This window comes from Nelumbo lutea, chromosome 6, assembly GCF_056320005.1.
Source record: "Nelumbo lutea isolate HS-2025 chromosome 6, American lotus-T2T, whole genome shotgun sequence".
Taxonomy (NCBI): Eukaryota; Viridiplantae; Streptophyta; class Magnoliopsida; order Proteales; family Nelumbonaceae; genus Nelumbo; species Nelumbo lutea.
In genome coordinates, this window is record NC_142689.1 from 62816698 (window position 1) to 62833126 (window position 16429).

The 16429-nt window shown below is 38.8% G+C and overlaps 1 protein-coding gene across 5 annotated transcripts in view; it reads right to left on the bottom strand.

Moving 5' to 3' along the window:
* Positions 1-3489: 3489 nt before the first annotated feature.
* The window catches only part of LOC148849222 (delta-1-pyrroline-5-carboxylate synthase), a 53939-nt gene continuing 40999 nt past the window's right edge, over positions 3490-16429 (bottom strand). For 2 of the 5 annotated variants that reach the window (XM_088949100.1, XM_088949103.1), the window contains exons 11-22: positions 11496-11585; positions 10471-10557; positions 10284-10370; positions 10101-10197; positions 9856-9959; positions 9604-9679; positions 7666-7816; positions 7513-7581; positions 7043-7109; positions 6876-6946; positions 6310-6398; positions 5362-5672 (exon numbers count right to left, since the gene is read on the bottom strand). In XM_088949100.1, coding sequence (XP_088805226.1) covers positions 6317-6398; positions 6876-6946; positions 7043-7109; positions 7513-7581; positions 7666-7816; positions 9604-9679; positions 9856-9959; positions 10101-10197; positions 10284-10370; positions 10471-10557; positions 11496-11585 — 981 coding nt within the window. In that variant the 3' untranslated portion in view covers positions 5362-5672; positions 6310-6316. Of the gene's footprint in view, positions 4058-5361; positions 5673-6130; positions 6399-6875; positions 6947-7042; positions 7110-7512; positions 7582-7665; positions 7817-9603; positions 9680-9855; positions 9960-10100; positions 10198-10283; positions 10371-10470; positions 10558-11495; positions 11586-16429 lie in introns of those variants that run through there. The other 3 variants (XM_088949099.1, XM_088949102.1, XM_088949101.1) reach the window with 2 other exon arrangements.

Genomic DNA, 16429 nt, shown 5'->3' on the forward strand with positions numbered 1-16429 from the left:
AAGTCCAGAGAAACACATGAGAATTAAGATTGTAGAAAAACTAAGTTGAAGGGACAACTTGGTCTCATAAAATAAGGATAGTCTGGGGTTTCAGCATTGTTAAAGTGCTGGAATCCAAACCCAAAAGTTCACGGTGGCCCTTTGATGTAATCAAAGTTTGGATGGAACTGAAGTACAGTGGCTGTGTCTAGCTAATTGGATGGAACTGAATTCGAATTAAAACAGAAATGGGATATTTTCTGCATTCCTACTTGGGAAGTTGGGATGTATGCTACACAAACAAGACGTCTACAATGGGCTATGTAACCCAATCAGCTTAAGCTAATTGTCGGTGATCCATACTGTTATCGGATTACCAGCAACCGACATGGTTAGCAGATCCAACCATGTAAGCCAACATTAGTGTACGAGCTGGATTTTTCCTCCAGTCTCAGACCAGCAGGAGAGATTCTGTGTAGCAGATCCAACCATGTTTAATTTACTCTTTCCGAGTTTGACAAGAGATCGAGTACAGGATTAAATGAACAACTACTTGTGGATGGGCAAGCATACATGGGTTTAAGCTATGAAGTTGAAATCTGAAGAAATCATCAACCTACTCAACTTAAAAAAATCTTTGTAAAATTAGAACAGCCGAAGTTTGCTGAAACCCATTTCGAAGGCGCCAAGATTTCAAAAATTCAGCGATTCAATTGTTGAGTCTTTGTTGGTATTTGATACATCTATAGCTTTTAATGTCTGGTAAACAGAGCAGCAAGATCTGGTTTAGAAGAAGATAGAGTGTTCATGGTTCAATTTTCATACTCAGAAAAGAAAAAGAAGAAAACAACAGAAATCATTTATGGAATGGAATGTGTACACAGAACCCACTGCATCGGGCAATACAGGATTATATTGGATTTACAGAGGAACTAGAGTCAACAATTAAAGAACAAGGGAGTGGAGAGGAAAGGGAGCGATATAGGTGGGGGAATTGGTTAAGACGGAGGAGACATCTTGACGAAAAACCAAGTGCACAGCTTCCGCAAGAATGAAAATGAATTCTATCGCCAGTTTGATTAGCTCCCGGCATATATCCAACCTCAGAATCACCATTACTTTGCGTATTGTGTGTAAGAAATCTCCTACTCGTCTCCGCGTCTCTCACAGAGTCACAGTCACTCTCTCATCCAATTTAACAAATGCATCTGTTCTGTAATCAGCATTTGAGAGACGCCAAGGGACGTCTCTCTCTCTCTCTCTCTCTATACAATTATTGAAGTCGTAGAGGAGGTGGGTGAATTATTAACTATACAGTAGTGGAGACCGGAGTTGGTCAGTTGGCATCTCTAAAATGTGAGGCGGGACCAAACCTACCTACAGAACCGCAGATAAAATGAAGAATAAAGACCTGACAAATAGTATCTATGTAATCTTATTAAGAGTTCAAATCTTACCCCTACAACATCCCACAGCATATCTCCCCCGTGTATTCGAAACATTTCCCAATGATAACATCATCGTTTCTGAGATTACTATCGAATGTTTTCGATACATGGCCGGGATGTGCTGTTGTGGGGCGCAATCTTGTGGGAGGACTGATTTGGTATGTACTTCCCCGCTTAAAAAACAATCATGACAGACGCGAGAGTTGGAGATGAAAATAAGTCGGATCAGATTCGATTTGAGTCCGAATCCGATTTAATAAGAGCCGGATTCAGATACCTTGGTTTTAATAAATCGGATCGAATCAGGAAAGTTATTAATGGAATGCTATATATTGAGAATACCATCAAAGTATACCACAACACTTTGACCAATAAAAAGCTTGAGAACCTGGTTCGTGACCCTCATGAATGTTTTCGGTGCATTGGACAAACCGAATGGCATCACTAGCCACTCATATAAACCATCATGCATATTGAATGTTGTCTTCCACTCATCATCGGGATAAATTCTAATTTGATAGTAGCCTGATTTCAAGTCCAACTTAGTGAACACCTTGGCCCCAAAAAGCTGATCCAACATGCCATCCAAGCGTGGAATTGAAAATCGGTATTTGACGGTTATCTTATTAATTGTTCGGCTGTCAACACACATTCTCCAAGTGCTATCCTTTTTGGGTACTAATAAGGTGGGAATCGTGCATGGACTCATATTGTCTCATATGAACCCTTTAGCAATCAATTCATCTACTTACTTTTGCAATTCCCCATGCTTGATGGGACTCATTCTGTAATGGGCCTTATTGGGGAGACTAGCACCCGATGTTAAATCTGTGCAATGTTGGATATCCCTTAATGGTGGTAATCCTATCGATAAATCCTCGGGACACATATCATTAAATTTATCAAACAAAGGCCTCACCTCCTCTGGAGCCTCCACACCTTTCAACTCAAGCCCCTTGTTAATTAAAGCATACGCAACACCAATCACTTTTAAGGCACTTGTGAATTTAGTCATGACAAAAAGGCTAGAACCCTCATCGGGTTTCAGTTTAGTCTCTTGTGATGGACATAAGATCAACATTTTCCCTTTAAACTCAAAAGAGTAGGTATTCTTTCGTCCTTCATGGACTACGTAGCGGTCATATTGCCATGAGCACCCAAGTAGCAAATGGCAAGCATCCATGCATACAACATTACACCACACACAATCACTATAATTATTGCCAATAAAAAAGCTCACTAGACATCCTTGTGTGACTGAAACCTCATTCATTCTTTTTAGTCATGTAACCTTGTAGGGGTGAGGGTGTTGTTGAGTTTTTAGGTTCAGTTTATGAACAACTACTTCTACTATAACATTCTCACAATTACCGTTATCAATTACAAAGCTTGCAACTTTCCCATCTATAATACATGTGGTGTGGAAAATATTATTTCTTAGCCAATTCAATGATTCATCCTAGGAGCTAGGAATGATCACTACATCACCAAGGCCTCTCCCACATCCCCATACACCATTTCTCCCTTTAAGGTTTCTTCATTATAAAAATCAAACACGAATGAGGCTAAACAATCAAATGCTTCTAATTGGGTTTCTCTTATCTTCTACAAACATCACCCATTTTTTTTTATCACCCGTTACACATTCAACAGATTTATGGCCTGGTTCACCACACTTAAAACACTTCAGTCCAGGTGGACCCACTTGGTTTTGATTAAATTCAAGCCCTTGATTTCGGTTCAGCCCATGGGACTGTAGCTGATTTAAAGGCGGGTTAGGATTATCACGTGGGGGTGGTCTGGCCACATTAGTTTGGGTTTGACCCAATTGGTTAAGTTGACTGCTTTGTTTTTCTATGGTTATAGCATGTTGATGTGCCATAGAAACATAATAGCAGTCAAATAGGTCTAATATATCCCAAATATTTGGTCTCAAACCACCTATATACCTAGGCACCAATTGGTTTTCAGTTTCAGCTAACTCATTTCTGGCCACAAACAGATGAAACTTCTTTATATATTCATCTACTGTATCAATTCTTTATTTTAGATTTTGCAATTCTTGATAAAGTAAACGAATATAATTATGGGGTAGAAATTCCGACATCATCTTTGTCTTGAGTTTCTCCCATGTCTTAATCTTTTCTTTGCCTCTTCTTTGTCGCATAACATTCAATTGATGTCACCATGCTATTGCTTGTCCTCTAAACTGAGTGGTTATTAAGGACACAATATTATTTTTTAAAACTTTATTGAATTCAAAGATTTCTTCTACCACGAATAGTCAATCCATGAATTCTTCTAGAGTCATGCCTCCTTGGAATCCCAAGATCTCAACCTTGATATCTGCTTGCCATTGTCTCTGATCACCACCCGCAACTATAGTCGATCTGGTTGTTTGCCTTGATGATGAAAGGGAAAGTGTGGAGATACTTGTGTTGGAGTCATTGTCCCATGTTTCCAACCAGGAACGCAACAATTTCACCTCATCAGCAAGTGCCTCAACTTGTCTTCTCAGCTCCGTCATCTCCTCTTGTGTTTTGTTATTGAGTTCTTGCTCCATTATGTGAGCTACTGGTTTCTTCTTGGGAGCCATAATCCGAATAAGGATCAACGAGCTTTGATACCAACTAGCGCAATACGGAATCAAAACACGTTGAGAAAAGTTTCAAAGAAGAGAGCAGAAATCAAAATACTAGGAAGAAAAATTCTCCATTGAATAATTAAGAGAAAATTCAATATAAAAAAGTGTCTTAACCTTCCCCTAACCACTCTTTATATAGGCATACACCCTTATGATTCCTATTCATAATTTGAAAGCACTCCATAATAGAATCCTATTAAAACTCTTCAAAAAAAATCATAATTGAGTAATCCTAACCTAAGAAAACACTCCATAATAGAATCCTATTAAAACCCTTCAAAAGAAAAGTCCTAATTAAATATAAATTTGAAATCTCGCCATAATACTAACTTGGTAAATACGAATTAAGATAAAAACTCTGTGATGGCACCAACTTGGTGAAAACAAACTAAGATAGAAATTCTACAACGATGCTATAGTGGCAAATATTTACTAAGCTGGGCCAGTGACATCATCTCTGCTTCTTATGTGTCTTGGATTGGTCCCAACCTGCACAAAACTTATTGGCCTTCTCTTTGTACTGCATCAATTACACTACTGCCATGTCTATTTACTATACTGGTAAACATTTATGGACGATTAGCATTGTCTGTTTGGCATTTTACTTCAAGGAATTAATACTAAAATGTCTGTTCCATATCTATGGCAACCAAACAGCTGGTTCTAATTGCTGCCATGTGGTACCAAGCATAAAGCAATTGCAGGCAAAGTCAATGTTCTAGCTCAATAAAATGTGTCTTTTCGGGTGTGGTCGATCCATCATACCCTATCCATTGTAGAGCTGTAATGTGGGCTAGAATGGCCTAGCATCACTTGGGCCATGGCCCGGTTACTGTAGCAAGTGGTTCGTTAGGCTTAAGCCCGCCTGACCCAAACCTCATGCTGTGTTGGGCTGAGGGTTTTGAGGCCCACAGGCTGGCACATAGCAATGGCTAGCACAGCCCTCGGCCCACATAATTTTTTTCTCATTCAAAAGTGGGCCATGCCCGCCGACATTACACCTCTAATTGCCCAAGCCCAACGACCATTTATTTACCGAAAATTTATTAAAACGAGAATCTGAGATGATAAGAGATCAATTGTTAACCTCATTCTCAGTATTGAAAGGGAAACCCATTAATATTTTCTATTATTACCTCTTCAGTGTGGAGCATGACGACACTCCACATGGACCCTGGCCAAAAATCATATGGCATATGTGGAAGCGTCAATTTCCACACACTAGTGCATCCAAATCTATGCTCTTTAGTCTTGTGCAGTTTGGATACTAGCATCTAAACCATGGCTAGCTTAAAAAATCGTTCAACATTTTGATTGCAAGCATCGATTAATTTTCCTGCATATTTCATAATTTTCCACTAATTTCCGCCAAGATTTGCAACTGTTAAAATTGTGAACCAGTAATCTCCATTCTTGAGCAAGTAGCAACTAGAAACTCTTTCAGCTAACACCAAAGGTTGATATTGGAGTTATCTGTCATCACCTGCCAGGCTTTCAAGTCTGTGTATAAAAACCAGAAAATGGCATGACTCATGAGCGCAAGCATACGCATTTGCTCTATATCCATTTCTGGTTACACGTCAAATTGAATGCTTCGGTTGCTGTTAACACAAAGCACATGCACAAGTTAACCATCTAATAAATGGAGCAAATTCTCGCAAAAATTTCGTGAGAAACCTAACTGTAATCACTTGTTTCATGTAATCACTTGATTCAAAAGAGATACAAGGTTAGAAAGCTAACATAGGACCCCTCATGGCATTCTACTAATATACTGATCAACCATAGGTCTAACCCGATGGACCCAAACTGATTGGGCCGGTTCTGGCTCCAAGATCAGTACCGATGGGTTGATTCCAGTTCCTAATCTATTGTCCTTGTCCCGATTATGATCGGTTCAGCCTATCGATGAGACAGTTGTCGGATCGATTTCAGTTCTACCAGACCCGGCCAGATTTTGCTTTTTCATGATTTTGATAGTTTCTACTCTTTTTCCCTTCAATGTCCAAGATACTTGTGCTTTTGTTACCGAGGTAATGTAAAGTGAATGAGATAATAGTGGTGGGCTATGTATGTTATCTTTTCAAGGTATGCGAACCAATAACAAATTTTACAAAAGAGAACCAACGACAGTCGTACAAGTACAGCAAGAAGCAGTGAGAAACATAACGTTAGAAGAAATACCAACGATAACATTATTAGATGTAAAAGAAAGAGTTTTTGACAAATTCTCCTTACAAAACATTTAGGACTGCAACGGAAGATCTTTGTGGGTGTAAATGACCCCTTTATCACCATCCACCACTTGCCCACTTCCTCTCAAAATCCTATATTTCAAAACCACAAGTCAGCAAATGCTTAATAACATTAGTAACTTTTTTTTTTTTCATTTTCAAATGTATGTAGATAGTGTGAAACCTTAGATAATAACTGTTTTATATGAACCGACCATATGTAAAGAAGGCATTTAGTGGCTTGAACTTTCTTACAGAGTTCAAATGTGCCAAAGAACATAACCAATTGTTTTCCATTCAGTAGATTATGAAATTGAGCATTTTATTAATATGATTACTTTAAATTGACATAACCAACTTCTATTTTTCAATTAGAGAATAAAACCAACAAACAAGTATCTGAAAGAAAAATTATTATGGACACTGGGAACACAATTTGGTTTTAACTGAATAATGCTCACCCCTAAGTTGGGTTAGGAACAATCAATAAAATTTATGTAGAAAAATAAAAAGCATACATCCAAATTACTCTTAAAATATACCAACAATTAGTTTTCAACATGTACTTACCATCTTGTTGTCAATAATCCTTCAACTCCAACTGGACCTCGAGCGTGAATCCTGTTTGTGCTTATTCCAACCTGATCAGTCGTTCAAAGAACCAGTGATCATGAGAAAAGAGACTAGGTATCAACTTTAGATGGTGTTTAACAGCAAAACGTTAGGATTATCAATACCTCTGCACCAAGTCCAAAACGAGCTCCATCACAAAATCTTGTGCTCGCATTATGAAAAACTGCAGCACTGCCAAGGTCAATCAGACATCAGAACTAAGAGTTATTTATATGTTTAAATGAACTAAAAATTTAGACAAAATTGTGACAGAAGACGGTGAAAATACTGAAAACTTGTAATAGCAGTGGATAAATTTTAGCATATGAGAAACTGTATAGCCAAGTCAAGGAAACAGAGTGGATCTAAATATAAGAATTTCTCTATTGTTACATCCTTCCCCATCATAATGCTCTTTATAGGTCAGCAACTTCTTTGAATGAGACTGAAATTCTCTGAATGATGGGAACTAGAAACTTTAGAGCTGTCTGCAGGTTACAATCCTAGGGTCAGAGCCTGGCAGACCTCTACCATGGCTTTGTGGTTAGGTTCAGAGATACAGGTTCCCTAAAATTATAGTTACGACCATTCAAACCTGTCAACTTTCTGCAAGAAGATTTCTGCAACTTCACGTTCTTCAGCAATGATGCAATCAGTATGGGCACTGCAAACAATTCGAAATACAACAAAACTAGATATCATCATTTCTTAACAAGAAAGAATAAAGAAAATGGGAGATATATCATGCCTTCCATGACGATGTATGTGTTCAATGGCTGCAAGCACATCATCCACAATTTCAACAGTGCAAGCCATTGAATTGTATTCATGATGAAATGTCAGGGCCTCTGTCATGTTTAACAGGGTGCTAGCTCTTGGTCCACCATATAGAGTAACACCTACAAAGAATGCACAAAAAAATTAAGGAAGCTATCATTATATTCTTCCTAGTGGTTTTCTCTCCGTGCCACTGCTTTAACATGGAGATGCTAATGTTACTGTTACCATTATAGGTAGTATAACAGAGGTAAGGCCTGAAACAGGATTTGGCTAGGCCAAAAATAGTTGGGATAAGGATTTTTCAGTTGAGTATTTGATATGGATTCTCAAGCCTAAATATGAACCAAAAGCTTTTTGGTTCAGCTTCCTTTTTGTCAGAAAAGTTCAGTTGAATATTTGATATGCTACAAAGTGTGATCCTTGCATAATCATAAAAAAAAATGTGCTCCTTCCAATATGGGGTCAAAAGCTGATCAAAGAAAACCTTGAAGCCACTAGCCAGTCAAAATAATCCAATAAGTTTCTCAAGGCTGAGTCTGACAAAAGTGCAAAAGGAATATGTATCATGTAAACACAGATTTGGTTAAAAAGTACAATGCAAACTTGATTCAGTTTTGCATTGATAAATTTTGTATTCTGTTTGGTCGTGGTGGATACAAACACAAATTTCAAGACTGGAATCTACCTATTTTACATTCATCAATTTTAAGTGCAAAGTTTGCTTCTATTTTTGCTCCCATTTTAAAAGAAAAAACATCAGAGAAACAATTTTACTTTCATTTTCAGCACAAAAATATATTCTTACCAAAGAACTGTAAAACCGAACCAGAGTACAAACCACAAATTCACCTCAGTCATGCATTTGCACTCTTAACAATGCATCCTAAGTGGAATTTGTTTCAAAGTGCTAAATTATACTAAACTAATAATAGAAATACCTTTTTTTGATGAATTAATCATAGAAATACCTTGAGACACATTTCTCAGAGTGCCCAGATGTTGCTAAAAGTTATAACGAAAATCATATGCAAACTTTTGGGAACATCACAGTCATCTTTGTCTAATATGAAGTTCTAAGCTAACTAATTAGGACTGGCTAATTAATCCTGTTTTCACAGTCCAATTAGATCTAGGGCCATATCTGTTATAAGCTAACTAATTTGGAATTTTCTGAATCACATTCTATACATTTTCCAAGTAACACTTCCTAAAATCAATGCACATCCCATCATGTAATCCTAGAGGAATGCCAGACCTACTTGGATAAGGGCTGATGTGGACAAGGATGGCTTGATCAGTAACAAATATTTCATTAATAGTAGCTACGTTGATTCTCACATAATATGTGTGAAAATTTGTGTTATGCATAACATGTTACTAAGCCCAAATTTTATGTCAGATAAAGGAATTGCTTGCATATTTTCTAATACCTGCTCTGCTTTCTAGACCACTGCAAACGTTTGGCCAACCTCTTGATGACATCATATATATTACAAAAAAGAAAACCTGATTTCCTACTCTAGAGTTCAGGGTTTTTCCTTAAAGGCTTGCATCTCTTGCTTTCCATCCATGGGCTCTATGGCTTGAACATGAAGCTCATTCTGGGATTATAGAAATGAAAGGAAAGCACCCATATCCAATGACTAGGATGCAAAAAGAACCCTCAATGCATTCACAAGGTCAGTGAAACCAAAGGCATAATATGTGGCCTTCAAAAGTTGAGTGCAACATATGGCATACTATTCCTGGGCAGGAAGTTATCAACTTACTTTTGATAAGAGCAAATTTATTAGTCAACTGATGTATTTTACTTAAGCGTAATTACTTCAAAGTACAAAAAAAAAGCAAGACAAAGTAAAAAAACCACCCTTAGTAAAAGGGAAACAATTTCTATTAGAAAAAATACCTTCAGTGCGAAGCTCAACAATGAGGTCATTAAGCCCACCAGTCTTGACCAAATCTTTGTGCACAAGTAGTGTTTCCTAAGAACAAAAAGGAGGAGAATGGGAGAGTGTAGCAAGTCGTAGATACAGAGATGAAGATCATATAGTGCAGATGATGACTGTTAATACAAGTCAGATTCTGTGCTAAACTGTCTATTGGAAAGAGTATCAATATACAGGCTTTTCAATCATGTACAACTGTGACCAGGAATTACCATCGCATTACAGGCTGCAGGATAATCTATCTTCGCATCTAACACAATTTTCTTTGCCATATCCATATTAGCTGACTTATCAACATAAACATGGCAAATTCCATCTGGACAGAAAAATTGCAACTTTACTAGCATGTCCCAGTTTTTAGTCAAATTTGTGCAGCAATTGCATCATATGTAAATTTCAAACTTGTGTGCAGGAAAAATATATTAATAAATAATATCCTTGTGATGTTATGTCTTACCTGCATGACCAAGAACAGGAATTTTGGTTGAACTCTTAATTTGAGAAACAAGTTTATTGCTGCCTCTTGGGATCACAAGATCTATCACATCATCAAGCTGAAGAATGAAAACAGAGTTTAAATTTTAATCACTATATATAACAGTTGGCATAAATTCTAAAATTTCCTGATCCTAGGGCTCACCTTGAGCAGATCAGGTATCTCCTCTCTTGAAGTCACGAGTCCAATAAGCTTTTCACCAACAGTATCTGGGATAGCCTCAGTAATAACCTTAAAAATATAAGAAATAATTATAGAATAACCAAGGGAAAGCAGCTGATTTAGACTTCGTAACAATCCCCAAATTATGCCTAATATTGAGAAACCAAACCTTGTGCAAGATTGCATTTGATCGCTTGGCTTCTTTCCCTCCCTTCAGGAGAAGTCCATTTCCACTACGAATTGCTAATGAAGCTATCTGTTGTACAATGTCAGAAGCTAAGAGTTAATAAAGCCCAGGAAAAAAAAATATGAAATTTGGTTTATGCCAATAGCTTTCACATTGTGGTGTTTCCGTTCAAAAAGACATCTATTACTTACACCAACTAAAACCATGTAATACTGTGTTACAAAATGTAACACTTCTTAATTCAGATGCTTGCACCTAAAACCGGAACCTGTACTTTTCTTTCAGGAAAAGCTCTACATTTGATAACAACACTGAAGATGGAAGTGTTTTTTAGACATTATTCAAACATCATTAACCAATAATCAACTACCACTTGTAAGATTATTGTTGTCTTGGTCACTGTGCTATTGGGATATGGTAGGAGGGGTTTTTTTTTTTTTTCACTTGCAGTTTTGTCTTGGTGATTTCTGGTCACCTGAGTTTGAATTCTCATTTTTTTTATGCATATCCAAAGGCGTTAAAGGCACTTGAATATGTCAAATGCAAGGATACCACCATATTACAAATATATCAGAGATGACTTGCAGCCAGTAATCTACTAGATCACCAAAGCACAAATCCACAAAACCAGTGATTAGCACCCTTCCAGTCTATCCAATAACCAGTAAGAGCATCTCCTCATTTTCCCTCTCTTTTCTCTAATTCTGCAGGTTGCTTGATTGGCACTACCCACCCCAAACAATCTCTAGATTGCAAGGATTGGATAGAAGAAAGGTTATACAGAAGTACTTTGCAGACTGGAATGAAGAAACGAAGCAAAATGTTCCCTTCCAGGGTTGTTTAGAGCTTAAGGGAAGTGAATGACTACCATAAGCAAAACAAATGCATAGACATTGTCAGATGGGATGGAAAAACTACCAGCATAAACAAACATAACAAGAATAAATCAGCTATACCCATCTCAACCATCTTTATCAGAAAGAGATAATGTCATCTTGCTTTTTCACCTGAACTAGGGCATCAGGTCGAGACTCAAAAACGATCAGGAGAACACCCAAGGGACTTGATGTCTTCTCTAAGATCATCCCATCGGCAAGCTGGATGAAAAGGTAGTCATTAGAACTTTTGGAATGATCGACAGATGAAAAAAATTATATCATGATATTCTACATGGTACATATTCACTACTAGCCCAAAAACTTTATTAACATATTATAAATTCTTCCAGGAAGATCAGAAGATGACCTGCTTCACATTACTTCCTCCAATCTTAAAGTATAACCAGTGTAACCAAGGTGCTGTGGTGGTGACTGGTGACTAGTAGTGAAACAAAACATATGATATAATTTTTTTTTTTATCAATAACAGCACTTTTATTAAAAGAGATAAGTAAGATACAACCAGCAAGGAGGGGTAAAATGTCTTAACCCTCCCTTTCAAACCTGAAAAAACATATTACAGAATAGCCCAAAACAAATTAGATCTTCCCATCCCCTGTTTAGCCAAGGAGTCAGCCATGGAGTTGGTGTCCTCTTAGCCCATTGAAACCTTATGGTCATGTTCTGAGTTAGTTGCTTGATTTTCTTTCTTTCATTTGAGAACTTCCACATGCTGGACTCTTCCATCTGCAACCATCTAACAGTCAGTTGGGAATCACCTTCCACCAGCAACTTGCTAATATTCAACCGCTTATCCCTTTTGACTCCTACAACTGCTAGGATTTCAGCTCTCAGAGAATCCCCCCAGCCTATAGGTCCTGAGAACATAGCAATAATTTCCCCTTCTTCGTTCCTGAAAATACCACCTATGCCTGAAGGGCCTGGATTTCCTTCACTACTACCATCAAAGTTCAATTTGATGAAACCCAAGTCTGGTGGAGTCCAAACAGGTCTGATATCACTAGACATAGGAGCTGACCGAGCCACTTCTTCCCAGTTTCTAATGATGTCTCCTACTGAATAGGCTTCAAAAAGCTTCAAAGACTTGACCCAATGAGCCACCCTAACATATACAAGTTCTATGAGGGCTTCCCTACTTTTTTCTTCTTCATGAAATAATCTTTGATTTCTTTCTTCCAGACCATCCAGCAAACAGCAGCTCTAGCGCATCTCCACAAAATTTTACCTCTCTTCTTTAGACCCCTCACTGGAGTGGAGCTAAACAAGCTTTGCACACTTGAAGGGGAGGGCCACCTGCAACCAAATAAAGAAAAGAACCAACACCAAATATCTGAAACAAAAGAGCAAGAGACAAGCAAGTGATAACAGCTTTCACCATTCTTCTTACATAAGATGCACCAGTGTGGGGATAAACACCAATTAGGCCTTTTCTTTTGAAGTAGGTCACAAGTGTTACACTTTTCTAGGATTGCTTCCCAGCAAAAAGCACCTACCCTAGGAGGGATGGGGCTACCCCAAACTTCCCAAACTAGAAAAGGAGGCCCAGGTAACGAACTAGACTATGTCAATGCTTTGAAGAAGGAGGAGCAAGAGAAGATACCCGAGGGAACAAGAGACCACACCTTGGAGTCCACAATGGAAGGTTCAAGGACTACTTCATCCAAGATTTTAAGCAGATTCAAAATGGGTTCTAACTCAGAATCCTTGAAAGCCCTTCTGAGACCCAAGTTCCAATCGGTAGCGGAATTAGACAAGTTAGCAAATGTTGCTACTGGTTCATTTTTAAACCCAGACAAAGCAAACAAAGAGGGAAACTGCTCTTTCAAGGGAAAATCCCCCACCCAAGTGTGTTCCCAAAAAAGTACAGACAAACCAGAACCAAGATCGTACCTGATAAATGGAATAAAAGACTGCAGGACAGCATGAATCGACTTCCAAGGGGAGGCTCTTGAAGCCCTAGATGATAGCCCCAGATCCCAGCCATCTGCCTCTTGCCCATGAATACTTAGGATTATTTTAGCCCACAATTTTTCTTTTCTTTGGACCATCTCCATAACCATTTCCCTAAAAGAGCTTCATTCTTCTTCTGCAGATTTCCCAGCCCCAGTCCCCCTTCACTTTTAAGTCTTGTAACTAGATCCCACCTAACTCTATGGTCCTTTCTCTCCTCCCCAGGTTCCCATAAAAAGTCCCTCATTAATTTTTCCAACTCCCTACAAACTCCTTCTGGGATTCTGAACACCAACAAGAAATATACTGGAAGGTTTGCCAAAGTTGACTTAATCAGTGTTATCCTGCCCCCCAGAGACAAGTAGTTCTTCTTCCAGGAAGCTAGCCTTTTAATGAACCTATCAATCACCGGATTCCAAAAGCTCCTTTTTCTAGGATTGTCTCCCAAAGGAAGCCCTAAGTACTTCAGTGGCCAATGAGCTATCTCACATCCTAACACTCGAGCCCTTTCCTCCACCTCTCCCTCACTCATATTAATACCAATCACACAACTAACTCTTACCCAGATTTACCTTGAGGTTGGTCATTTGTTCAAACACCCTAATCGCCATCTTCATATTGCACACCCAGCTAATCTCCTCTCCATCACAAAATAGAATTGTGTCATCTGCAAATTATAGGTGAGTGACCGGAACCCTATCCCTCCCCACTCTCCAACCACTTATAAAATTTCTGGAGTCTGCCCTCTCAATAAGCCTCCCTAGCACTTCAGCAATTAGGGTAAAGAGAAAAGGGAGAGAGGGCCCCCTTGCTTAATACCCCACACAGCTGGAAAGTGATCCACCACCTTGCCATTTACTAACATAGAATAATGGCAAGTCCTAATGCACCCTTTAATCCACTTGCACCACCTTGGACCAAAACCACAAGACTCTAGCACTTCCAACAACAGAGACCAATCAACTAGATATGCCTTCTACAAGTCCAACTTACACACTAGCCCTTTCTCACCTCTACTTCTGCAGTCTTCCACACTCTCATTTGCAATTAAGATTTGGTCCACAATTTGTCTATTTGTCACGAAGGCACCTTGGTTATGGGAGATGATCGAGGGGAGCACCTCTCTAATTCTTCTAGATAACACTTTAGCAATGAACTTGTAGAGGTTGTTAACCAAACTGATGGGTCTGAACTCTTTAGGATGAGAAGCCCCAACCTTCTTCGGTATTAAAGCAATAAAAGTAGAATTCAGGCCTGGGTTTATCACACCTTATTCAAAGAATTCCAAGAACACTGCTTGAATGTCAGCCTTAATTATCTCCCAACAATCTTGATAAAAGGCCATCGTGAAGCCATCAGGGCCCGGGGCTTTGGATCTATCCATAGAGAAAATGGCTTCTTTGATTTCTTCCAAGTCAAACTCTCTTTCCAGCCACAACATCAACTCATTAGGGAGCTTAGGTCAATCCAACCCTTCAATCCTTAATCTCTTCTGTAGAGGCTTTCTAAAGATGGATTTAAAGTGTTCCACAAAAGCCCCGACAATCTCTTGTTGTTGTGTTAAAACTGTCCCATCAACAACCAGCTTAGATATGGTGTTCTTCTTTCTTCTGCCATTGGCTAGCATGGAAAAATTTTGTATTCCTATCTCCTTCCTTCACCCATTTGTGTCTAGATTTTTGTCTCCAACTTACTTCTTCTTTGAAGATTATGTCCTCTAGGCTCTTCTTTAACTCCCACCTCATTTCTTTATCTCGGTCCCCAAAACATCCTCTTTCTTCCTTAGCATCTAACTCCTCTATTTTACTTATCAACTGCTACTTCTTCTATTCTAGCCTACCAAAGTGGAGAGAATTCCATTCCTTAATTTTGACCTTGAGCTCTTTCAACTTCAAATGGAATTTCATCCCTTCCCAGTTGACTTTGGGGTTACTTTCATTCCACAAAGTTTTCACTGTCTTTGAATTCCGGGTGAAGTAGCCACATATTTTCAAACCTAAAGGGAGAGGGCCCACTACCACCAATATCAGACTTACCAATCATTATTGGTCAATGATCAAAAGTAACTCTGGGTAGAGCCCTTGACACCAGATCTCCCCAATTCTCCTCCCAGTTTGTGTTGAACAAGAATCTATCTAATTTGGAGCAGATAGGTTCAGCTTGGAGATTAGACCAAGTGAAGCTATTGTGAGAAAGGTCCAATTCCTTTAACTCAAAAGCATTAATGAACTCATTGAACTTCCTCATACTGGTAGTGTTCCTTTTTCTCACCTTATTGCTCTCTTCAATGAACCTTATCACATTGAAATCCCCTCTGACACAACACGACCCCTCCTACAGACCTCTAATATCTCCCAGTTCCTCCCAAAGCTCCTTCCTTTGTTTGTAATCATTGGGACCATATACATTGGTAAGGACCCACTCAAATCCATCTAACACCTACTTAAATTTGACAGAAATTAAGAACCTTCCCACTAATTCTTCCACTCCCTCCACTACTTCATCCTTCCACAAAGTAATTAACCCTCCAAATGAGCCCCAGGAGGGGCTCATAACCCACCTCAGTCTATTCACTCTCCACACACTTCTAGCCCACCTTTTGTCAAAAGTCATAAGTTTAGATTCCTGAATTAAAACAATTTATAGATTTTCTTTCTTTAAAACTTCCTTTATTAAGGCTCTTTTTCTTACACCCCCCAATCCTCTCACATTCCAACTTAAAATCTTCATTCCTTCCACAGCTCTGCCTAGCCCCATTCCCTTTCCTTCTAGTAACCTCATTTTCTTCCCCTCCCTTTCCTCACTCTAGCCTCTGTGCTCACATCCACTTCCAACTTTAATTTCTCAACTTTGCCTAGCCTTCTCTTCCTCCCATTCCCACCATCTTTTTCAGCAAGTAAATACCCTTTCAGCTCATTTAGGTTTCTCACCTTACAACCTAACTTTTCTACAAATTCATCTAATGACTCCACTTCTTCCTCTCCCTTCTTGTCCTTCCCCCCCCCCCCCTACCTCACTTCTCCTATTCCCCTCCTTCTCCTTCTCCATCTTACCATTGTCCTCCTTAGTTTCCCCTTTGGTTAATTCATTTG